This window comes from Tenrec ecaudatus, chromosome 2 (genome assembly GCF_050624435.1).
Source record: "Tenrec ecaudatus isolate mTenEca1 chromosome 2, mTenEca1.hap1, whole genome shotgun sequence".
Taxonomy (NCBI): domain Eukaryota; kingdom Metazoa; phylum Chordata; class Mammalia; order Afrosoricida; family Tenrecidae; genus Tenrec; species Tenrec ecaudatus.
Window position 1 is genome coordinate 259,472,170 of NC_134531.1, and position 27,193 is coordinate 259,499,362.

A 27,193-nucleotide genomic window follows, 5' to 3' on the forward strand; every position below is an offset into this window, starting at 1 on the left:
TTTTCAAATATAATTTCTACTTTAAGGGTCAATATTTCAAGATTTTTACAATAGCAGTGCCCTAAAGTGATAGGCACGCCTTTTGAGTCATGTTAAAAACTAAAACAGAGACATCAGTTTCTTCTTAATATTAACTGGTATGAACATTAAAATGTCCCTTTAAGAGGTGGGGTAGCGAGATCGGGACTATACCTACAAATCTATGTCTATTCAAGAGAGTATTTGTATATTGGTATTTACCTTGGCTCCAAATATATCCATGAACATGATGAAGCATAGTGGGGCCAAGGAACTTAAAATGTCTTGGACATAATCAAGTTCATTGGAGAGATGAGTCACTAAAACTGGGTGATAAGAACCACAGTCTGGGGGTGAATCTATTTCAGCTGAATTAACAGAGTCACAAAATATTGCCGTTTGTACTATTTTGGTGAGTAATGTCAAGAGTCTTACAAGCTTCTGAAGGCCATGTAAGGTGCACTATTGGTTTTACCCAGTGCAGAGGAAAGACCTTTGCTGAAAATCTAGGACACCTGGCTATAATTAGTCCAATGATCTAAGGTACCCAGTGAACATCAGTGCCCAGGACATTGAGTCCTAGAAGAACTAGATGGTGTCTAACCACCACAATCCCTTCAAGGTAAAACAGTAGAAGATCCTGGATAGAGTAGGAAAAAAATCTGGAACAAAACTCAAAATTATAAAAGACACCAGATGTACTGATCAAATAGTGACAGGGGAAGTTCCCTCGAGTCTGGTCCTTAGTCACCCTTCAGATCTGGAACTGAATGCAGATCTGAAGGGTGACTAAGCGTGCATGAATTATTGAGTGTGAAACTGATGACCTGCTTAGAAACATTCACTCAATATGCAATGTATTTTCTGAAGAGAAATCTTTTCCTGAACACCTTCTATAAACGGCTCAATAGGAGTATTTTATAGTAAACACTACACATTTACTGTGACCTGTGAATAAAAGGAACAATGATGAGAAAAACAGTCTGGTAAAGGTAGGCAAATGCAAGAGTGATGGTTGAAGACTGAATCAGCAAGCCTGACACTCTTCCCAAATTTCTGCTCTGCTCCCTGGAGACACATAAGAAATCAGATCTGAGAGGACGGGGTGGTCATGAAGGTAGCAAGTGTGCTTTGTTTGTTTGGTTAATGGCCATGAGAAGCAAAGTAGTGAGTCTTTACTCCGCCTCGTCTGACCACGTTATCATGAGTCCAGTCCCTGGAGAAGAACATCATGCATGGTAAATTTGATGGTTAGCCAAAAAGGACCAAGTTCCTCAATAAGAGATATGTACCTCCTGGGCCACACAGTGGGCTTAATCAACGATCTTGAAGAAAGCACTGAACAGGCAGTGCATGGTATGGCGGCTCTGTGGTCACTATGAGTTGCAGGCTCTTGACAGCACCTAAGGTCAACAGCAACAAAATGGCTTTTTCTAACTTACCAGTTGTCACTGCTACTGTCAAGTGGTTAAGCAAATGATGCTCTGAAACGTAATGTGTTTGGAATTGAATTAGGGTAAAACTACTCCCTGGAACACTGATTAGTCTCCAAATGAATTTTAAGAATAACCCCCCACAGAAGATAGAACAATAATGGAAAGACAATTCCCACATGATTAACATGTAAAGTTCAATTATTAGCATTCTCTGTGAAGCAATTATTTGGGCATTTCCTTAAATATATGGCCTGGAAATTCACTATGAGGGAGGCAGTAATCACTTTAATCAGCCCCCCCCCCAACAACACACACATTGACAAGGAAGAGTATAACAATCTGATAAATACTTTGCAAAGATTACTCATAAAACAGAACATGTATTGTTAAAAAATAGACTGATACATAACTTTCCATAGGACGGACCACTAGCGACACAGCCAACCACCGCAGCCAACACCACAGCCAACCAACTAGCGACACAGCCAACCACCGCAGTTTACATTTCTCAAGATCCTGTTTAAATTTTAGGAGAAAAATGAAGATTTTGTACAAACCAGATACGTACCAGACTAAATTCTTAGTGTGCGTTATTAACTCTGGAGAATGGGGACTTAAAAAAAACTGTGAACAAATGTATAACTTCATTACTCTGATACCTTTGGCTTTCATTGTGCTGGTGATTCTGTGCAGAGTAAGAAGGAAGAACTCCAGCATTTTCCACTCCTTCTTTATCATATGCAGCCTGCCATCTGTCAATCTGGTGCTTCTCACACACACTCCCTCACACATGTTATACGCCACCTTCCCCCTTGCCCCCCCTCCTAACACAAGGTGCATGCGAACACATACCAACACTCTCCACACGCGGCTCAGGGAAAACATCTGCATAGTCAACCGGCTGCATTGCTCAGGGACGTCGCCCTAGGAAAGTTTGCGTACAGTCTTGCTTGCTAAGCAGCTGTAGGCTGTGCGCTGCCACTGCGAGGGGAGGTCCCGTGAACACACACACACAATCACAGCAGCTGCCTGGCAGCGAGCGCAGCAGAAGGGCAGCTGCTTCCTTTAGGTGGAAGAGCAGAGCTCCGTTCTCAGAAGCAGCCATTCCCTCAGTAATGGCCACCCAGACCAGCCCCGGAATAGTGCTGAAGAATAACGGGCTACTGACTGCATTTATCCTGAATCAAGGTGCACTTTCCTCCTTTACATGACTTCTTCCTGAAGAACCGGGACATGATCATTTTGAAAGAGCTGCATATACACGTGTGTTAAATCAGCTGGTTCGACTTGGAGAAGGAATATTTACAGTCAGTATTTTTGAAATAAATAAATATATATAGTCATTATTTCATTAGTGAGGACATCTTCCATGACAGATTTCTTAAGTGTACATACTATCATTCTTTAAAACTATTTAGTCTTAGCTCCTTTATATTGTTATCAGAACCTTGAAAAAGATCTCCACTCTTTCATACTTAGACTAGTAGCTTTTAAGACACAAGGTTTACTTGAGAACAAAGTCCATAGGAAAGTCTTGCTATTCCACATCACATGCATGGGCCACCATGCTATGTGAGATCCAGAGGCATCCTATTAGGAAGAAGTAACAAAGAAGGGATTATTAAACCGTGATCGAAGGTCAACATCCATATGGTCTCTGCACAGCTGGCTTTGGGAAACTCTAGTTATTATCGCCTCTCCAGGCTCGGAGGCTCGCGGGACAGGCAGAGAGAGTGGGGACCAGATCTGTGAAGATGCGTTCTCAGATAATGCTCATCTGCGCTCCAAGAACTCTTTAAACGGGGCATTTCATGAAATGAGCGCAACCTTGAATTTTCACAGAAATAAACTGTGAAACGCGTTTGAAAAGCATAAAATCCTTATTTATGGCAGGGATGTATGAAATTCAAAAGATGAATGCCATTCCGAATGCAAGCATGTTCTAGGTATCTACTATGTAATGGGTCACAGCTGTAATAGCAGCCACTGAACCAGGGGTCTCTCTATATCATGCCATTAGCTGACTTGTTATACGCTGATCGTCTAGCCCTTTTTATAAGGGCCATTGGGGTAAAAAATAAATATATCATGTACAGAACATCTGTGGCTCAGTCACAAAGCACTGCTCATATCAAATTCCAGGCTATATCTTAGGCTACAGGCGGCATCCTTTAAATAAAGTATCTTAGAAAAAGTATAGATTATGGAGTTCAAGATCTTTATTTTCTCCTGAAAGACAAAGGATTTTAGAAGACCTGTGTTATCCTTTGGGCAGCATGACATACTTTTTCCTTTACTGTTTTAGTGTATTCTATTAGGGTCAAAACCAGTACGTGCATTCTATGTATGCTTTTAAACATGAATATTTTATAAGAATGATGCTCAGCAAGGAAAGAAATGTCAAATGCCCAAGTCATTGACTTAGTGTGTGATCATAATTCTGAGTCAGCATTTGAAGAACATACAACTAATAGCAATTTTTTAGAAAGGATTTTCTGGCTATCCTAGACATTGTTTGATGTCTTTAATGGTCTAATAATAATACATAATTATATAATAATAATAAATAATCCTATTATCATTTAAAAGGATACATAACAAATGCATAAATACTTTAAAATGAACAAATAGATCAGAAAAAGTATGCACATCATTTGTATATGTATATATAATGAAATCAGTGATTGTAAGAAACATGAGCATAAATATGAAGAGCTTTCTGCTGCTGTTTGGTAGCAAAGGCAAGGGCGAAAGAAGGATAGTTAGGAAGCATTTTCAATAATATCTATATGATGATATTGATATGAACTAAGAAGATACAAATGGATTAATGGATCAAGTATAACGTGTGAGGGAGAGAAGCCATAATATCTCCAACAGTTTTGATATATATAACTTGAAGGATGTAGTTGTTATTGCCTGACACAGAAGGCTTTGTTCTTAATCCTCTGATAATGACCGGCAGTCATTATCAACAGAAAAATAGTGCATGACTCTAGAAGTTCAAAGCATATCCGTGCTCTCAAGAGAGACATGGACAATTATGTTATAGAAGTAATTATGTATATACAATTATATATCTACCACGTGTATTTATTCAAATTCTCTTGTCAAGTACATTACAGGGTAACAAAAATAGGACTTGATTTAAATACATCAATAAGTTAAAAGCATCCTGATGGGAGGCGGATGAAGTGACATTATTGAGCAGGAACCCGCATGCTATAAATCCTAGAGTAGTGAAAGGGGTGCGAATTTTCAGTAAAAGAAAACTCAACGCAAGTTTCTGCTTAGTCACTTAAGCTAGATAAATGAGGGTGCCAGGTTTTCCTCTCAGGAGCAGTTTCTTCTAGAAATAAGGGCCATGCTTCTGATTTCAAAGGTTTATTAGAATGATCCCTATACAAGGACTCCCCATTCCGCCGTCAGTTTGCCATCCAATGGTGGCTTGCCTGTTGGGTGATGCTTGTTGCCATGCCACCAGAATTTCAAATACCAGGAGAATCACTCTTGGCGAATTGGTTTCAGAGGAGTTTCCAGACTAAGAACAGAGTAGGAAGAAGGAAAATACTGTTCATTTTTGTAGGTTTGCCAGTGAAACCCTGAAACAATTAGTACACTGAAAGCCATGGAATATCATCCAACATGGTGTCAGAAGGTGAGTCCTTCAAATATTAATAAGGACGAGCTGCCTTCTCAGAGTAGAGCATGTTGTTTGTCAAATAGCTGGTACTTTATTTTTAACTGCTCCCTTTAATAAGAAAAATTTTTACTTGCGCCCATTCAACATTTCTTAAATTACTACAATCTATAGCTCAGTACAAATATATTCAAAATCTCTAATACCCACAGTTTATCTAAACCAAAAATAACTATAAGAATGAAATTTTTTAATTTTATCAGACGGCAGGTGAAGAAAAATAAAGAATCTAATACCAAAGCAAATATTTGTGAATATATTAGTATTATCTGTGAAACATAGATAAATTCAGAAAATCCTTAAGTATTCCTCAACGCATCTAATTAAATTCATATTCGAACAGAACATGCATTCAATATGGCTTGGAGAAAGAATAATAGATTACTCTTTTTTATGAACTCCTCAAATAGATTTCCTTTTCAGCTGTATATATCCTTTGAAATATATTTTATAGCTCCTTATTTTTAGCACTGAATACTATTTTTTAAATTTCCCCTGTTGACATACTTGAGCGCAAGGAGGAACTTCCAAAAGTAAGCACACTACGTAGAGTACTAATAGTACTAAGTAAAGTACTAAGAGCTTCTCATTACCATATTATCAATAAAACATAATAATAATCATACAGTGATTATTTTGAAAATGTGTTAAAATTGGAATTTTATGAATAATGGGAAATGAAGATTTACATTCATGGTAAATAACATTAATCATACCCTGTGCTTTATAATTCAATATACTTTATGTCTCCCTATCAATCTGAACACTTTATTTAATAGAATAGTTCACCAAATTATAATAAAAAGAATATAATTGATTAATATGTACATAGATTCACAGAAAGAAAGTTAAATAAGGAAAACTGTTATGGAAGGTTTCACTCAATATTCCAAATATTAATTCTCACTGTGTTATTGTAAGATCAAATATCTGGACTAAATACTTTATATTTAAGAATGAGATCGTTAAACTACAAACAGAAATAGAATTTAATTTTGACATATTACTTTAAGAGTTTTATTTATCCTTTTACCATTCACTTAGTGAAAACCTTTGGAGAGTGTGAGGTTTTTCTAGTGTCACAGGCTAAAATGTAACTTTCCTTTATTTTTAGTGCAATATTCAAAAAATGATAAGAAAAGAAAGAAAAAAGATGACAAATGTTATATGTGAATTTAAGGCAAATCTGAAATGTTGAGTTGCTTCATTGAGATACTAATGTTTGTTGAAATCATTTTGTTTTCTTAAATACCTTTATTGGGGGCTCTTACATCTCTTATCACAATTCATACATTCATCCAGTGAGTCAAGCACATTTCCACATATTTTTCAAAGCATTCTCTTCCCACTTGAGCCCCTGATATTAGCTCCCCATTTCTTCCCCCTCCCTCCCCTGCCTGTCCTCCCTCACAAACCCTTCATAAGTTATAGATTCTTATTTTCATATCTTACATCGTCCTCCATTGCCCCTCACCCATTTTTTAATTATTCATCCCACTAGGAGGGGATTATAGTTGATTCTTGTGATTGATTCCCCCGTTCTTCCTCCACACTCCCCTAATCCTCCTGGTATCTCTACTCTCATTATTGGCCCTGAGACGTTTACCTATTCTGGATTCCCTGCATTTCAGGCTCGTATATGTAGCAGTGTGCATGTTTAAGGTAGAGTTGAGGTCATGATAGTGTGCAGTGGGGGCAGGAGGGGAGGAAGCACCAAAGGACTAGAGGAAATTGTGTGTTTCATTGGTGCTATACTGCACCCTGACTGGGTCATCTCTTCCCTGTGATCCCTCTGTGAGGTAATGTCCAACTGTCTATAGATGGGCATTGGGTCTACATTCCATGCCCTCCTCCCATTCACATCGGGTATAATTTTGTTCTGGGTCTTAGATGCTCGATACCTGATATCATTGACACCTCATGATAACACAGGCTGGTGTGCTTCTTCAATGTGTAGGCTTTGTTGCTTCTGAGCTAGGTGGCCACTTGTTTATCTTCAAGCCATTAAGACCCCAGATGCTATATCTTTTGATAGCTGGGCACCATCAGTTTTCTTCACCATATTTGCTTATGCACCCCTTTTGTCTTCAGCGATAGTGTTGGAAAGGTGAGCATCACACAATGCTGGATTGGTAGAACAATGTGTTCTTGTGTTGACAGAGTACTTGAGTGGAGGCCCAGTGTCCATATGCAACCCTAATTCTTAACATAGTTCTATTCCCCTCTCATTTATATACATATTTCCATACATACATGCCTCTATAAATGTTCTTTGCAAGCCCCAAGAACAATGTTCCTGCTCAGAGCGGACAATGCATGGGGAAGACCATAGGGCTGGCCCCACCATGAGACATGCCGTCCCTCACTGAACCATGGCACTTTGAGGGGCAGCACTGGAGACACAATGCGAGAAGAGTACCCAGTCAGGCTCCATCATGCTTGGGCGAGGCACTGAGGGGATGCAGCAGAGCAGCAGGGGGGTGGGGGGGTGGGGAATGATGAAATCCCCGGGGAATACCAAAAATAGTCTTTGGAGAGAGTGGGGCACCCAATCAGACTCAACTGGAAAACACTCATAAAGGCCAACAAACAGACCTTGAACTATTTGTAGGTTTTTCCATTTTTGTCAGTGGCTTTCTTTTTGTTATTGCTATTTTGTTTTGGGGTTTGGTTGTTATTGTTTTGTTGGTTTTGACTTCCTTTGTTGTTTTATTTGGCTTTGCACTTAGTAATGTGTCTGCATGTCTATCTAGATAAGATAGGCAAGATAAATAATTCAGAGATGAATGCTTCCAGGAAATATGGGAGAAGGGGGTGTGGTAAAAAGGAAGGGTGGAGGGGTGGGGAAGCAACCCAGGGACAACAGAACAAGTGAACCAAAATCAATGGAAGGAAAGTTATAGGATGCCTAGTGAGGTTTAATCAAGGGCAATGTAGCAGCGAGGAATTACTAAATTCTACTAATTACTAAATTACTAAATTCTACTAATTATAAATTACTAAATGAAGGCTGAACATGCTGGTGGGACAAGAGAAAGTAAAAGGAAATAGAGGAAAGAACCAGGAAGCAAAGGACATTTACAAAGACTTGTTGCAGTCTTCTGACAATTGTCTTTGCCAGCCTTTTTTTGGCCAAGCCTATCAATTTCATTCTGAGAGCATAAAAATGTTCAGATCTCCTATTGACAGAGCACCTTGAAGATTGAAACCATATCTCTAATTATTTTTCCCACAGGGCATTTCAAGAGCATGCGCAGGCAAGTGAACCTGCAAACCCATTGTCACTGAGTCTAGTCCAACTCATCATGCTCTTGACTCTTCCAATGACAGAAATCTTGACTGAAGCAAAATGCCACAGCTTTCTCCTACAGAGGCCCTGGTGGGTTGAAACCACCAACCACTTGGTTGCAGGTTAGTTGCTGAACCGCAATACCACTGGGGCTCCTACTCATGCGTAGGAACCCAGAAAAAAACAATGACTCAAGTGTGCTAAATAAAAGCAATGAGTCAAGAAAACCAGCAGTAATCCTAAAAGCTATTTTGAACGTAATCTCAAGCATGCCTACTGGAGCTAGATGTGCCAAATGCTCGTTAAAGATGTTAATGGCCAAGAACAGACTGCTAGAACCAATGTCAAATGAATGATTCCTTATCTTCACAATGCCTCAATGCAGATGTAAGCAATATTAAATAGTTGGATTTAAAAATAAAATATTTATTTAAATTAAAATAAATTAGTCATATAAAAAAGGCTTCGCTCAGACTTAGTAGACTAAATATATGTAATTCCTTTGGGAAGTTCACAGTTCTTTAATTTACACTGTGACGCACACATATGTATCCAAACACAGTCACATATAGACAACATGTTGTAAAGCCTAATTCTTCCTCTAGATGTTTTATATCGAAAATTTAACAAGGATGTTATCGATGTATGTTGTATCTGCAAGAAAACAATTTTATTTTATTTGGAAATATATTTCAGGAAAGGCTGGTTAAAATTCACTTTCTAAGCAGTTATTTTGAAATGTTTGTTAATTGAACAAATTCTTCTGTTATATATGTGGCATGTTTTCAAACTTTGTCCCTTTCTTTGAGATAATCAAACTATTGACAATATAGCCAAAATATGAAACATGAAAACTTTTAAAAAACATTTTAAAGCAAGTGAAATAATAAAACTTTGTAAATTGAAGCAGAAATAAAGAACATTTCTCCTTAGTATGTTGGCAATCAGCATGGTTCCACACTTTCTTATATGAAATTAATATATTTATAATCAAAATTGATCAATACACAAAAATGGACTGACTGACTAGAAAAATACCTAAGGCATATTATGAACCAAACAAATACAATCTTAATTATAATTTGTTGGGTGAATGTAGAGTTTTTGTTGTTGCTGTTATTTGTTAAGGCAATTTGAAATAGGCTTTTCTTGTAAAAATAACATTGAAAGAACATTTTAGTCCCCAAAATAAAATATTCTAACATAATAGGATTTTATAGACAATAATAAAATATTTAATTACTTCCTGTTATAATATTATTCATATTAAAAGTTTATGAAACTTAATGCTTTTTATTTATAAGACTTGAATGAGTATGATTTTATTGCTCTTTCTTACATCTCTATATATTTCTTTTCTGTAATGGTTGCAGACAATTTTTCTTGTCTTTGTCTTTCAAGATCTTTGTATTTACAAATTCTTTAATTTATTCTCCCTTGTAATCTGCATAATTTGAATATCAGAAGGATACTTAGATAATATAACCAGCTAACTATATCTATAACCACCAAAGATATTTACATATATAGACATTTACACACACATATATATTTTTCCATTAGACTTTCTCATGAGTACCTCATGGCACAAAATGTGTATAAATGTAGGTATCTGTGTGTGTGAACTGGAGTAATAATAATAATAATACCCTCCCATGTATATTATCTTTATTATTTCCATTTTGTGCAAAGTCCTCCATCCTGAGCTATAGGGAAAAATAATATTCTATAAGGTGCAGCACAGACATTTGTGGATTTTTATAGTTCATTTTCCAAAATTTGACAATTTATTTGGTAACCTATAATTGGACCAAACCGTTATATGAGCTAAATAAGATAATTATGTAAAAGAATATTAAAATATTCTAATCACATCAATAAGAATTATTTCAGTAATTATAATGGATTTTTAAAAGTTTTAAAAACCCATGCATTTCTCATATTTGACTTTGACTTGTTTTTTGCGTTGCTTGAATTTTAGAATCCCTGGCTGTAGAGTGCTGTACATCATATTCTTTACACATATGATCACTTATTGCAACAACTTTCTGACAGGTGGCAGTAAAGTCACTGGAGGAAGGACTCTGTCTTCTTTTCTATTGGGACAATGGTGCTATGCGGGCTACCAGTGATGGTGCCAGTATGCTTGAATGTGGAGCTACAAAATAACAAATGGCAGTGATATTTAGAGATACTAAAATATAATTAAGCATTTCTACAACATAATATGGCATAAGGTTGTAAAATTTTAGCTTTTGAAGCATAGTATCTTTTCCTTCTCAATATCTGAAGGTTTTCAATTTTCAGGAATAACAATTATTCCTTCAGGACCTTCTACATTTGCTTCACTTGACACTAGGTGGGCAAAACTACAATTAAAAGACTGATAATTATCATTACTACAGTTTGAAGTTAACAATGTGTAGTTTAGGGAAAGATAATTAAGCGAGATTTATGTTGCTTATGTATTTGCTTTTGCTCTGGGAGGAAGGGAGTAAAGATGTGATAAATTATACTAAAGGAGTGTTTCTTTGTCCGTTTTATCTTCTTTAATTAACACGATATTCCCGGGTTGCTAATCCTCCTGTTCTTCTGAGCACCCTTACAGGGAAGCCCTCCTGCAAACAGTCTCCATGCCTCCGTTCACAGGAAGACTGATGGAAAACCTAACAGAGATCCTAATAGCATACAAACTGTCTCTCATTCCAGGTATTCCATACCATTGTAGCTTCAAGCTCTTTTTTTTAAATCATTTTATTGGGGGCTCTTACAACTCTTATCACAATTTGTACATCCATCCACCGTGTCAAGCTCTTATAAAGATTCGAATTACTGCCAGGACAATACAGAGGTCTGCCTTTGTTCAACTTATTTGCCATGCTGCAGACATGTAGTGCGTCTCCATATGAGAGTGTGAAGGCTGAAAGTCATCGCTAATGTGTTAAATGAGCTGGAACGCTCCAGGCTTACTGTGACCCATCACTGCAACTCACACAACCCAAAGCCCAGGTGCACAGGTAGGTATTTGTCTCGCTCTCAAATGGGAATGAAAGGAACTAAATAACCACAACAGCAAAATCCATCACAGAAATTACAATGTGTAGATCCACTTACAAACTCTGGGCCTGATTCAAAACACACAAGTTTGTAGAGATAAATGGAAGCTTAAGACTTACATTTTAGGGATTATTAGTCATATGCATGAAGAAAAGGAGAGAGGTGATTCATCAGAGTACAAATTCTGAGTTCTATGAACTTGCTGGAAAGTGTTTTTTGTTATATATTAGCTTTCTGGTTAACTAAATTTAATGATCTCACAAAGTGCCTTGTTCAATGCTTTGAAACAATATATGAATGTCTTCTGTCTCATTTAGTTCCAACAAATATATACCCATAGCTATCAAGTTGATTCTGCTTTATAGCAAACCATAAAACAGAGCAGAACTATTCTATGTGGTTCTCAAGCCAACTTAGTATCGACGTGGAATACAATATCTTTTTTCCTGAGAAGGTGACATTTCAGTCAGTGGCCAAGTGCTGAGCCACCAAAGCTTTTAATTGAATTATAGAAAGCATGATTTCACAGCAACATATCAGAGAAAATTGATGCATTAGAATTATGCTGTTGATAAAGATTATGAAATGTGTCACGCACTGCCTGAAGAACTAACAAATCTATCTCGTAGAACTGTAGTCAGAATATTCCTTAGAAGCAAAGATAGTGATGATTCTTTACACATACTTTTGACATGTTATCAGAAAAGACAAATTTCAAATATAATAATTGTTAGTATCATACAGAGGCAAATACTCTTTCCTTCCATTGGACATTGAGTAGCTATCAGTTGGAGGTGACTCAGTGCCCCCTAACAATGGCATCATTTATTTACATAAGAACTACAATACTAAGTGGTGGTACTTACATAGCAGATATGACTTTACCCTTTTGCAGCTTTAATTAAAAATATTTGATCCTTTAGAAACATTAACTCCAGACTGGCTGTGTGATACATGCCACTTTCCTGTCCACACTGTTTCTACATCTCCACAAAACAACAGGACCCATGAAGGTAATCTCATAGCAAAGAATAGAGAAGATTTAGCAATACCCGTTTTATCAAGGCAAAAACATTAAACAGTATTCTAAGTTTCATGAAAGATTTCTGTCATTTTTGGATTCACTAGGAAAGCGTATGTACTCCTCATGCAAGACTTTGTGAAGATACTCATTTTATCTCCTGCCAATGAACAGTGCCCTTTGCTCTGTAAAAAAAAAAGTATGCAATAGACCCAAATGTAAGAAAGCTGCTCAACATTCCTGACTATAAATGAGTTAAATTTGACTTAAAAGTCTAGCTTGTTAAAATTGTTTTACTAACGAAGCTCTGAATTTTAGCCCAATGGAGCAAAAATAATTATTTCTAGTTCAATTCATTTGAAATATGCAGATTCAATAAAGGAAGGTCTTTCCTTGGTCTAAGATCACAAAATTAAGTATCCGTGGATTAGAGGTTCTGATATCTACAGCTCAGGACATGAATATTACATTATATGCTCCAGCCCCTGAGACACTATCATTCTTTGCATAAATTAACAGTCCTACAATGAAAGCTAAACAAAGCAATGTCGACTCTCTTTATTTAAAAGATAACATTGGTGGCTAGCCATTCGTAATATGTTGACAACTGTAAAATGTCTGGAGTAATGTAAGCACTTAGAAGTCATTCACAAGGGTTACTCTCCTTTACTGCCATAATTTTCTACCTGCTTGACCTTACTGAAAATCACATATTTATTTATTATTATGTCATGGATATAATTTGAATTTCAACAGAAAATTAATTTTTTGCTAAAGGAATATTAATCGAGCAATTTCCCAAATTGAATAACATCTGGTGTGGAACAGTGTCACTATCTTGACGTTATTAGTTGCATTGAGGTTATAGAAAATGACAGCGCTTTAGCATATTCACAGTGATATATTTAGAAAGGAAAGGGAATTGCCATATATTTATACAAACAGCACATATCCATAAGCACACTATGATACTAAAAATTAACCTAGAGCAGTGTAAAGACGCCTTACAAGGGTGGAGGAGGGCAGAGTTGGAGAAACGTAGATGATGCACAGGGTATGGTGGATCTTTGGATTGTATAAACAGCTAAGGCGCTGGGATGCGAAGCAGCAGATTTGGAGGTTTGATGTCCCCAGAGACTTCAGAGCCTGGTCATCTACTGCTGACGAACAAGCCAATGGAAAGCCTGTGGCGCACAGTTTGACTTGGACACACCTGGGCTATCAAGAGTTGGAATGGTGATGTCAATATACATGGCAGCAAAAGACACAGAGTAAGAAGCAGATGGAGTACAGTTAACTTTTGAGGAATCTGGGTGGAGATACACATAGATTATTAGTACGATGGGGCTGAGTTATTCTTGAGAGAGGGCAAGGTTTAAATGAACTGGAAAAGATGTGTGTGTCTTTAATATTTAAAAAAATCAAAAGAAAGGAGAGATTCGGAAAATGAAAACGTTGGCATGATAGAGATGCCAGAACTCAGAGAACAGTTACATAAATAAGTTCATGACATCCACATTCTCACTCTTTCAACTAATGTAAATTGAGAAGAATGGGATGACAGTTACTGAAGTCTCAAGTTGAAAATGTTTATTTTCTCTGCCGCACTCCTGGGTAAAATGGTTCCAAGATCTCTGGGATCAGAAGGTCTTCAATCTGCTCAGTCAAGGATTTCAGTACGGAAAGGGATGACATTCTATCCTAAAACTTATTTTTTTTCTGGTTGAATTCATGACCCCGAATTTGAAAAATGCTATTTTATAATATTAGTGACAATATTTGTACAATTGAAAATAACTGTAGCTGACTCTATTCTTTGTTCTTTTCAAATAAAAGTTTTTAAAAACCAGATTGAGTGAAGTTGATCTTCTCCACGTACGTATCACGCCTCCAAAATACCACCACGCTATGTTCACGTTCCTTGACTTTGCTTGCCTGGCTGCGTTATTTCCTACGATCCCTCAGCAAGCACCATCTCCTGTCAAACTAGTCCAATATGTTTATATATGATTCCTTTACTCTTGTCTTACATGATTTATTTGGTATTTCAAATTTTATCCAAACTTTTCCTTCGAATGTATTCCTTAAAACGATCATATTGCTACCTTCTTCACTCACTTAAACTACATGATCCTTCATGTTTATTTGATTCTAGAGTTCATTTATGTTATTGCCTTTTTAATTAATCTGTGGTCATATTTTAATTACTGCATGGCTGGAACCATATGTTATGTGAATACACAAAGACATTAAAATATCCTTGTTCATTATTAGCCCCCTTTTATAAATGTCTCAGGGTTAGTCTATTAGATATTTTTAACAAGATTAATACATTTTTTGTCCCTCTTCACTTTTGTCTAAGAACATTACCACAACCAAAAAGGGGCTACTATAAATTATGAAAGTATTTATATATAAATGTCATAGCCAGGATTTAAAATCCTTTTTTACACTTAGAGTAGTCTTGAAGATGTATAACAATTTAAAGGGAAAATCCATCGCATGTGAGAAACTCTTCCATGTAGAAGATGCACTAACATGCTGAATGTATGAGCCTAGCAAACTAGAGAACATGGTGAAATGAGGGTCTCTGATCCCAGAGACCAGATAGAGGAAAGCAGAAATCTCTCGAGGGAGAACCTACTTCAACTACCGGTCATTGGACATTTCTGTTAAACAGATTACTTATTCATTCAACCAATGTTTGGTCGGTCTAATGTGCTGGAAGGCACCGTCTGTACGCTAGATATTTGAAGAGGAAAGTTGATCCAAGGTTCGTGTCCTCATCAAAATAACATTTGTCGTCACAGTGACATTCAATTTAACCTAGAGAGAAATCGATAGGAAATGATTTCTGATCTTAACGAGGGGCTTACACTGGAGTGAGGGTAGAAACTGGATATTCTTAATAAGTTAGGAGGAATAATCCTCCGTGAAGAACGAGGGCATGAAGGATGGGAGTTGGTGTTGGAAGGCTGGAGATGATAAAAAAAATTTTTTTTAATCTTCTTGCAGAGAGATACCTTTAGCATCCAGTGCTGAATGGCTGAGTCACAAAAGCCAGGTTTACTATGGCAACAGTAGTGCTAAGCCCTTTTCCCCAGAAAAGTCCCTGAGTGTCGTTTAAGAAGCACTACTGTGTGTCCCTAGATGGCATGCCTCACACGATGACGGAAAGTAGGCGCGTAGGAGTTGAAAGTGGAATTTGAAATGGAAGACACAAGTAACAGTTGCATCCCCTTGATGAAATTGTGGGAACATCTCATCTCTTCTTGGGATCTCCCAGTTTTCCTGCTGAAGAGGGCAAAGAGACTGAGGCAAATGTCAAAGTTTCGGAAAGGTCTACTAATTCCCTCCCATTTCAGTTTTAGATCCTTGTACCCAATGGGGTAAACCAAAACGCCCCAGAAAACAAACTCACCTCCCATTGAGTCGATGCATCCCAATAGCGACCCCTACAGGACAGGAGAAAACTATGTTTGTGGGTTTCTGAGACTGTCATCTCTAGGGGAATACAAGGCCCTATCTTTTTCCCAGGGAGAGGCTGGTGGTTTCAACTCCTGATGTTATTGTTAGCATCCTTACCAATGGCATAGTAGAAGGGAAAATATTATAAGAGAGGGTGAGACACATATTCGACCAGTGGGATGATTGCGTCAGAAATAAATGGGAAAGGATGAAATCAAACAAAGAAACAAACAAGCAAAAAGAGCAGAGCGATTTGCTTCAGGTTATAACGTTGTAGATTTTTGTTCTGCAGTCTGCAATTTTGTCTCTCCATGTTTGCGTGCTGGGTGCATCACTATTGTGAGCTGGGCACTAATATCTGAGTGTACAACATAATCCTCAACAAGTTGGACTTATCTTGAGGTCATCACAAAGTTTTGCAATGTAATCAAAAGAAAAATCAACACGCTCAATCTCACAAACTAAACTAGAAGGCATCCATGGACGTCTCCCTTTATGTTCTTGTTGAAGATGGAGGGGCTGGGAGGAATTTAAACACCGTGGCATCATAGCTGTCACAAGCAGCTCTTCCCAGTGGCAGGGAGCTCATTTTTCACGGCTACCCGTCCATTAACCTTCACAAGAACAGAAATAAAGCAAAACAAAGAAACCCTCCCTGCAGAAATAGCACTGCTTCTAATCTCGCTTATATATATCTTACCCTGGGGATTTTAAAGTGGAAAAGAGGTCTTTCCCTCCCCAGGCACACACGCAAAACTACAGACAAGCACCCGGAAAGAAATATATGAAATGCCCAATGGCGCATATAGCAGATTTTATGTTTTCTTACTAGGAGAGGGGCTAGAAAGAGGAACTGATATTATCCCTGCTGACTCTCTGTCTTAACCTGTGATTTGTAACTGGGAAGGCCAAAGCGTCAACCTCATTTATTTTTTCGTGCCTTGGCTGCCTCGTGGTTGCCACTTTACCTGGCTTCCTTCACTGCGTCTATTTGGAACTCTTACTTTCCTGCTAAATGAATGGTCAGAAACCCAGAGTGGAATGACAAGATAGGAGACGGGGATCTTTTGCTTGTTTTTATACATTCTTGTTTGACTTAAGAGATAATTATAACACAGATTGATGCTCCTATTTTAAACACAGCAGTAAATCAGCTTGAAATCTAGGATTTGGGAAAACATTTGCCACATCCTTATAACTTCTTAAAATTCCTGTGCTCGCTGAATATGAAAAGCTACAATTATGTTATGAAGAGGTGGCATTACTCTTTTTTTTCTCATAGAATATAGTTAAATCAACCTAAGTTTCGAATTTTAAATATCATATTACAAAGTGGAACTATCCTTACCGTTAACCAAATTAAAGCAAAAGTATATGCTGGTCCGTCTGGTGCAGAACTTTAAGCAGAAGATGCAGTAACCAAGATTGAAATCCTAGGATACATTTAAATGTGATACCTTTTCCACAAAAAATGTTAATTTATCAACATGATAGACAATTTGAAAATATATGATTTTCCCCAATGCATAGGATTTGATCTTTGAAATGTTCTAGAATCAGAATGACCCATGTGTGAATGAAGGTTTTCCCAGGGGTTACATTCACAATATCTACACCTTAGCATGACAACAACACAGATGTCTGCAGGAGAATGCTAGGGTAAGGCTCCGGAAAACCATCTCAGGTCAGGTTTCAAACGTCTAGCTGCTGGAACGTAGCGGATATGAAATACCGATTAAGGAGATTCAGTGGGGGCACTCGGAAACACTGATGCATAGAAGCAGTTCGATATTTCAACAGCCAGCAGTCATACAAGGAAACACTCACTACATATGAGCCGGGTCTATGACTAGGTTTACTTGGACCCACAACTAACACTCACAGAAACGGTCATCAGTGGTTCTAAGCAAGTCTGCTGCTTCTGCAAAAACAAAACAAAATAACGTGTTCAAAGGCTTAAAGAGCAGAAATGTCCTCTTGGGAATGGCAGGACACCTGATTCAGGCCGACTGTGTAATAAATACATACTATTGTAACGAAATATTTGCTTTGGAAATATGTAGTTGGGAAGACTATTGAATATATTGTGGACAGCTCAAAGCGGGAACATGTATATCTTGGAGGAAGTGCAGCTGGAAAGTCCTTTGGACATGTTATTAGAGCAGTATCTGTGAAAGGGCACATGCTTGATAAAGTTGCGGGTCAAATAGAAGAGGAAGACCCTCAGCAAGATGGATGGGCACATCGGCTCCAGCAATCGGCTCCCGGAGAACCAGGCAGTGTTTCCTGTGGCTCTTCAGGGGGTCACTATGAGTGCAGGACTGCTTGATAACCTGTAACCACCGCAATGTGACATCCATGAATTGTATGTCCTTGGGAAGATGAATTTTATTTTATGAACTGTATGTCCTTGGGAAGATGAATTTTATTGAGGTATACAATTTAAAACACAAATATTTTGTGTTGTTGAGACCCATATTTGTTTGCCCAGCTGATGGGAGAATCGAGTCATAATATTTTCCCCCAGCCAGCATCCAGACCAAAGGGTGATTACCACTAGAGACAAAAGGGATTCCAGAATGTAAGCTGAATGGAAGTCCGAAGTCATGTTTCCACTCATTCCTCACTTCCTGCTCAGGTGAGTGCTCACCTGGGAAGAGACCCAGAATCTTTCTAAATAGACAGAGCATTCTCAGAGTGTCTCTTCTTCACCCCACCCCCATTTTTCCTTTCTCATCCACTCTGTGTTAAAGGACCCTTATTTCTGACCTATCAATAAAGGAATATTTTATTTGAACTGCAAAAATAATTTTCAGCAGTAAAAATAATGAAAACAAAACGAAGCTCACTGCCACTGTGCTGATTTCAACCCTTAACAACCCTACAGCAAAGATGGAACCATCCTCGCAGGTTTCTGAGACTGCACCCCTGTAGGGGAGTAGAAAGGCTCATCTTTCCCCCCAGAGCAGCTGGTGGTTTGCAGCAGCTAAGCAATGCCTACCATAATCTAACATTTTGTACCAGGAACTTTTACGTCAGCAATGGCAGCTCATCCAGTCTTCTTCTCATAAACCCACACCCAGAATCACTTCCATGGTCAGTTCTGACTTATTGTGAATCTCTTCAGGGTTTCTGAGAATGGGCACTGACAGATGAAACGTGCTGGCATGGAGTGGCAGGTGGGTTTGCACCTCTGGCCTTTCTGCTCCAAGTTCAAGTTCAATTCTGAACCCATAGTACCAGCAGGTTTTTTTTTCCATTATGTTTCCCCATAAATCCCCAAATTTGATGATTTTAAAACTATAAATCAACAATTATTAAATAATATGTGTTTTTCTTGCATTTGATAAGATACGTACAAGCACCAGTTAAACAGTTTCAGGGTATAACCCAGCTGAATAATTATATTAAGAAATCAGGTACAATCATAACTCAAAGAAAGATATTCACAGTGTTAAAGATCTTACATAATGTTCTGAAACTAAGAATAAATATCTGTTAAGGTCTTTGAAAACAAAACAAAAGATGGTTTAAGAAGGATCACTTATACTATTACACTGCTCCAATGCTTGAAGGATTCCAAATTAAGAAGCAATGCCAAGTTAAAAACCACCTAACAAATATGCTTCGTTTTCATCTAAACCATTGCATGGAGTTATTGAATGTACCATAACCATTGAAAACTTGCAGAAGAGGAAATCGTGGGGCGCTTGCCAATGTCCCCCCATTGTCTGCACTCTCTCTTTCAAAGCCATTAGCGGACTTTGACATTTGGACATGGCCGGGGGAGGAAGCAGGACGTGTACTCACCCGCCTGATTAGTCGTGATGCTGACTGAGGCAAACTGTCTTGGAGGTGAGCTCAGCCCTGACACCCCGTTAATGGCATCGATCTCAAAGGTGTAGTTCGTGTGTGCAAGGAGGTCTGTCACCGTCACGGTGGAGTTGGTGAGTCCAAACTGCCGAGGGAGGAAGCGCACATTTGGGCGGCAGGGCTCACAAGGTTTTACATTCCACCCACATTTTTTACATACGATGTTGAAGGTAACATCTTTCCGGCCTCCCGTGTCCAGGGGCCAGCTCCAGTCCAGGATAACTGAGGTCTCGTTTATATTAGAGATAACATTTCTTGGTGCAGATGGAGGTCCTGAAAAGTAGTCCAACAAAGATGAATGAGCCTCACTTCTGTTTTCTACTGCAAAGGAAGTAGATAATTGACAATGAAACTGCAAACAAGGTAAATAACCATCTTGTCTGTATGATTTGGTCTTAATTCCTCCTTGGAGGGCCTATGCGATCAGAGACACATGGATTCAAGGGCACTCTCCTCTCCAATGTATAAACGGGGCAGTTCAGAGTCAAGGTTGACGATGCAGTCACAAATCCCACACAGGCCTTTACTAGTAAACCCGATGCCCTGTGAACACCTAGGAAAACTTTGGTATGAGTTTTATAAATCTTGGTCCTTTTTCCCTATAACCTATGACCAACATAGAGCAATAGGGAATACAGATGCAAAAACATAAATCCCAGGCCTATAACCTCCCTCATCCTGTCAAAAGTAATGCAAGATTTAAAACAAGATACAGATTTTTTTTAGAGGTCTTTTTTCCTAGAGGTCTTAGTGCAGGAAGTACTTTAGAAACTAATTCATTTTGCATGATAAATGTCACATTGATGGTGAGGCAAGCATGGAACCTGGAGCAGAGAAAGCCTTCAATTTGCACATGGACAAAGGAAGGAAATGGGCCAAAAAAAGGAGAACGACCAGAAAACTCAAAGCAAAACAAACATGAACGCATGGGTTGCAGCAAAACTACTCACGGGTACAAGCCATGGATGGAGGGTCTTTGTCTGCTCGGAAGTAATTATTCTCACACCTGCAGTTCACGGAAGCAGCTTCCTGCGCAGAACTGTGGGGTGGGCACTTAGCGCACTTCATGTTACCAGCCGACGCCTTGTAGAAACCTGGTCGACAAGCTGGAAACAGAATGATTTGGAAGATGTGTTTTGAAAAGACATCACACCGATTTCGGAGGATTACAATATGTCTTCATCACACAACATAAAAGGAAATAAAACTGTCTCACCAGAATTATAAACACAAATAATATGGCCCAGTGTAGCTATTTCACATATACATTGAATGTATACCACATGTTAAGGAGAAAAAGCAAAATAAAAATTAAAAAAAACAAAACCCTACAGGATTTAGATTATTTTTCCTATGGTGAATGACGAAATCTCCAGCTCATGTTTTCACAGCTTTGCTAGAGATTGGGCTATTTGGGGAGAAAATAAAGCAAAACCATGTCACCATGCAGTCATTGCTTATTTTAAACACGATGCAATGTGGACACGAGCTGCCCCGCAGCCAGCGGTTCACATGACTAACTGCTCTGTGTGAGGACAACTTCCTCCCCCCAAGTGGAAGCAACTCCAGGAAGAAATTGTGGGTTGCTCTCTATTTTAAGACGCTTGGTATCCATTTTCAGAAGCTATGGCCCACCATTCATCTTGCAACAGTTGCATCTTCTGTAGCAAAGTTTGAAATAATTTAAACAGATTCCCTCATTTATATTACAAAAAAACACAACAACAAAGGAACAGGGTCTATTTCAATTTGGGAAGGAGGAAACTGTTACTCAAGGAAGGTTGTTTTTGCTTGGATTTTCCCGCGTAACTCTTTCCTGCCATATGGCTGAATGGCATGTTTTCTGTAAGTAGATACTGGGCCCCGGTTGAAATTCTCTATTGTGGTAGATGGCTTACAGCCCCTGCACATCAGCACCGCAGGTTATTGTCACTGCTATCACGGCAGCTCTCTGAAGGCAATCCATGTTACAGTCATAGTAACATACCTTCCTAATATACCTTCCTCTCCAGGCAGAAAGAAGGGGAACAAAACACAACACCAGATGATATATTTAAATAACCAAATAAGAGCAATCTCGATCTAGACTGCCAAATTGCTACCAACATGAGCATCTCTTGGATGATTTCATACGGCATTGAATAGTATTTTGGGTGCCACATTGAGTTTTCTGCAAATAAATTCCATGGCCCGAAGCAAACATGGAGTAGGAATACATTTTTTTAAACATTGTCCTTAATTCAGAAACCCCCACTCTCATTCCATGTCAGAGTACCTCAAGGGGAAATGATAATAAAATAGAAAAACAAAATAGGCACTAACTTCTGGTTTCCAATCAACTCGTCTTTGAATAGTTTTAAATGTGGAGAGGCCACTCTGGGTCTTTAAAAGATTGCACCTCTGTGTTGCGAGATTCTTTTTTGGATGATTTCCTTGCAAAATAATCTGCGTGCTTTAATTTGAGGCTTGTATGGATTTGACAATGTGTTTTCTATGGGTGGTCTTAAACACTCCATCGCCTTTTGTTAATCTAATAAGCGGCTACACTATGTGACATTCAAAATCATGCCTTTGAATTATGTAGGAATATTTATTGCATTTTAGGTGAAACTTTACACAAGAATATAGATTCTCATTCAACAACGCATACACAGATTGTCCTGCGGCATTGGTTACAATGCCCAGAGTGCGCACACTGCTCATTTCCACCGGGCCTGCCCTGCTTCAGTCTCCCTGGACGCCCTGCCTCCATGCCTCCTCATTGTTGCTTTTGTGTAAATGTTGATCATCTGGTCCGGGAGAGCTGACCATTTAAAGGATCACATTCCTCATGGGTGTTATTGTTTATTTTATAGGCCAATCTATTATTTGACGGAAAGGTGACCTCTGGGAATGGTTTCAGCACTAGGTTAAAAGGGCATCTTAAGGTGATAGTCTCAGGCATTTCTTTAGGCCCTATGAGTCTAAGAAGTCTAATCTTTTTATGAATTTGGACTTTCCTCCACATTTTTCTCCCATGCTGACCAGTAACTTCTATTGTGTCCCTGGGCAGGAAGATTACTAATGGTATCAGGCCTGCATCACCACATAATTCCTTGATAATTATAAACAATTTAGTAGAATTAGTACTAGTAACCTGAAGAGAGTTACTATCAATAAGCCTAAGAGTTAAGAATGTGACTCACACTTGTCATAACGTGCACCTAATTCTAACTAAATAATATTCTTAAAGATGAATGATACTAGCAAAAAATAGGCAAACAGAAACACACCCACATGTATATAAGAAGGTATCAAAAATCATGAGAAAATCCCATTATCTTTTAATTCTATTTTTCCATGAATAATGAATATTTATTGGCCACCTGTATTGTAAATGTTGGGACTATCATGCAGGCTGGAAAATGCTTCCTTCTACATGAGATCACTTTGTTACTAGTCAGAACCTCCAAAAGGTCAATTGGTATGAGTCGGAGCCTACATAACAGTAACTGACAACAATACCAAGAGTTGACCAGGGTTTAGCCATGGAAATACAAACGTCTTCAGCGATGTTCATAACCAAAGAATATGTGTGATCAAAGAGCTCAGCGGACATACAAGCAAATATTACTACAACATAAACATTCTATTCAGTTTGGGGAGTTGCAAGATGTTCCATAGATGACTATCATTTGAGGAAGCCCAGGAGCCAATATCATGAGTGGACCATAATTGAATATACAGATGAATATATAACAAGACAAGAAAAACTGTTAAACTGGGGAGCTGAAGCCAGTACTTGGATTACATTCCAAATAGTCACCATTACTTCCTGCTTGCTAATAGAGTCTTGATTTAGCTTAGAAATTTGTGTAGCAAATTATTCCCATACTCATTTTCTATTGCAGCTAGGGATGGATGACCCAAGTTATGTCCAAGGGGGTAGAAAAAAGTAAAATTTAGAAGTCTTTGGTTGCATCATTTCTCATTTCAAACAAACAAACAAAACATGCAACTGTACCCACTCCTATAGTATGCCTGACTTGAATAAGCACCTAATGACTCAACTTTCACCTGCATACATTAAAGGTATGTTGATTTCCTGGTTAAAGAGTTTGAGAGTTGAAGGGACTGAAAAACAAAGCTTTCCCTATTATTATAGTTTCACCTTAGCCAATAACATCAACATTTTATATGAGACTATACAGTTGCTTATTTTGCACATATGATCGATTCATTAGAAGTTTTCAAATCACTTAGCTTGATTGTATATTAAAATATTCATTTTCATTTATTTCTTATTAATTTGGGTTTCATACATGTGATAGTTACATATTATGTTGTCAATTTGAAAAGGGGTCGAGTCTAGCCTGTCAATCAGGTCACTGATTAATGACCTTATTTGGAGGCTCCAGGGAGATAAATGGCTGACTGGAGCCAGATACACACGGACACTCTCTGCTTCATCTTCCTGGTGATGAACTTCATGGAGCTACACTAGAGCCCTGGAGCTGGAGAAGGCATGTGAAGACCCATGCCAGCGCCAAGATGCTTTCACTGCCACTGGATCCAGAAGACTTTCCACCCACTGGCCTGTGATCTTCCTGCATTTGGCACCATTGCATGTTTTGCATGAGTCTGAAGAGGAATTTATAGATTGATTTCAGACATATGAGCTAATATTGGACTTAGGGACTTGATTAGAACTGGACTAGGAAGTTTTCTCAATATACAATTACTTCTTATAAAAAGGTCTTTCTTAGACACATATGTATGTTTATGAATTTGTTTCTCCAGTCAACCTTGACAAACACAATGCGTGTATCATATCACTGCATAACTCAATCGCATCAAGTAGAAATTGTGCAATTGCCACCACAATTAATTTCTATTATTTTTCTACGTGGATCATTGTCCTTTTACCCCACGACAACCACTTTACTCCCCACACCCCAAAACCCTTATTCTACTTGCTGTCCCTATACAGTCATTGATCCTGGGTTTCATTTCCCGAACAACAGAAAAGCATACAGCACAACTACAGGAGTGTGTTCTCCAATGACATAAAACCTATGACATTTACCCTTAGATGAACAAACAAAGCAATACAAGCCAAAATTACAGAAAATTTTGGAAACCAGATCAGGACTAGCCTGCATCATAGGAGGGATCAACTGACAGAGTTTGCTCTGTTCAATTCAGATCTATGCCTTTGATCTTCTATCCTCATCTCTCCATTTTATTTAAAAAGTCTCGTGCTGTGGTATTTTTCAGGGGCAATAGAAATTCAGATATAGCATACAAAGTGCAATGCAAAAGGGAGTGCATCTATCCCTCCTACCTATCTGAAGTCGTTTCATTATCCCCTCTCTAGTTCATCTAACCTTTAACTTTCTAATAAAGTGCTTAAAGTGTGTTGGCTCCCATCGTAGACAAGTCCTCAAACATCGTGAAAAACCCCAAGAAAAACCAGCCTAGAACAAACAAAACGAGCCCCTCCCAAATGTTAAATGTCCATTGAGAAACACTGAAAGGATGAATTAAATAATGCAAGGAAGTGCAAAGAATACCAGTGTACAGTGAATGGCTTGGGAATATTTGGGATGCCTGCTGACACTATTTTTATTACGACTATCACAGGAAGAGAGGAACGAAACGTTGCAGGTCTGGAGGGGAGGAAAATAGCTGCCAGCTCTTGAAAATAATAACGATGAAACTAGACTTACAAAATAGGGGGTATTAGGTGCACTGCCTGTACAATGAATACTAATTATAGTTGAGCTCAAAGATAGACTCTTGGCCTCATTCCCAATGCACGTAGCACACGTTCCTCCAAGTTGTAATTGATGGTTTTGAGCAATGCTGATCCAGAGAATGGGTCAAAGTTACCATGGTGAAAGGAAAACAAATGCACTTAGTAGACCATAGTGGCGACTGTTGAAAGAAATAGACAGCTTTTCAATTGCAAAGTGAATTTTGTCTCCAGTTGACTAATGTGGTTGACTTTTCAAAGAAAGCATGGTCCTAATTAAAGGTTAAAAGGCTCATTTCAATTTGAATTAACTTTAAATTAAAAAAAATAAAGCTGGTGATAAATAGAAATCTTTTAGTATTCAGACTTTAGCTCGCTATACACAGGAATATATTACCAATTCCCAGCCATAAACACAAACTAATGACCAGAACCAACACTGACTAAACAGATGATTTCCTGGCCTTGCAATTCCAGGCCTGACAGGGTCTATTTGCCCAGGACAAGGTCACAGTAACTGTTTATGCACAAAATGAGCTACACACCCCAATCTTACAGGAGCTCTATTCTTTGCTATCTGAATAGAGGTACGATGCTTTGAGGCAAGGCCCAGGCATTTCAATACACTGGAAGTGGCTGTGTTCCGTCATTAAGCCTGGCCTGCAATGTGCAGCGTCATAAAATGATCAAGTGTTTCCTTCTGTTCTCTGCACTGCTCAATACAAAAGGCCGAAGGCAAAAAGCCACCACACACTAAACACGGCAGAATCAGGCACCATCGCCAACTTCGCAAAGATCGCACTGTAAGGGGCTTTACTGGGATGGTTATTGTTCCTTTAGGTCGAGCAGCCAGGGGTCCACAATGAAATACGCCCGATTTACATTCGCCACACGGAGAAGGCTAACACAGCCCTGGCCCCAGAGACATGGCATGTGGGTGGATTTTTTAGATGCCTTTCACTTTTAAGAAAGAACTAACTATACCTGCTAAGAATAACACTTCTTAAATCTATCCAAACTCCCTTATCAATCGTCAAAAAACAAGTGTCATTCACTACATTAAAATACATAGAAATATATATGTGTAAGTATCCAGTGCATGCCATGAAAAAGAAAATGGAGAGAAACTGAAAGAGAGCTAGGTTAAGATACAGAATAAGAGCAAAAGCAAGAAAGAGGGAAAATCGCATGTGGCGACTATTATGGGAAAAGAATCTCCGGTGGCAAATGGTTTCCTTAGGGGCTGTTAAACTTAAGTCAGCAGTTTGCAACCACCAGCCGCTCCGCTCCTTCGGACCATGTCAGGGCTTTCCACTCCTGTAAAGAGTTAAAGTCTTGGAAACTTGCCAGGGCAGTGACTTCCTGTCTTAGGGGGCCACTGTGAATTGGCATTGACATGATGTCAGTGAGTTGGAGTGTTATGGTCAGGGTTTGTGGGACCCAGATACGTGCTCATAACATGTAGGAGGCATCCACTGATCAAGGTGTTTACTAATGGGTGATCAATTAATCCCCTGTGCCTCTGTGTCTTCGCAGACAAAAGCATTGCAAAATGACTGTTATTCATGACTTCGCTGCTAAAAACATTGAGAGATAA

The 27,193-nt window shown here is 38.5% G+C and overlaps 1 protein-coding gene across 4 annotated transcripts in view; it reads right to left on the reverse strand.

Annotated features, from left to right (window-relative positions):
- The window catches only part of EPHA3 (EPH receptor A3), a 402,493-nt gene that overhangs the window by 106,251 nt on the left and 269,049 nt on the right, over window positions 1-27,193 (reverse strand). For 2 of the 4 annotated variants that reach the window (XM_075542443.1, XM_075542442.1), the window contains exons 4-5: window positions 20,813-20,968; window positions 19,800-20,135 (exon numbers count right to left, since the gene is read on the reverse strand). In XM_075542443.1, the coding sequence (XP_075398558.1) occupies window positions 19,800-20,135; window positions 20,813-20,968 (492 nt within the window). Of the gene's footprint in view, window positions 1-4,618; window positions 4,996-17,930; window positions 18,323-19,799; window positions 20,136-20,812; window positions 20,969-27,193 lie in introns of those variants that run through there. The other 2 variants (XM_075542445.1, XM_075542444.1) reach the window with 2 other exon arrangements.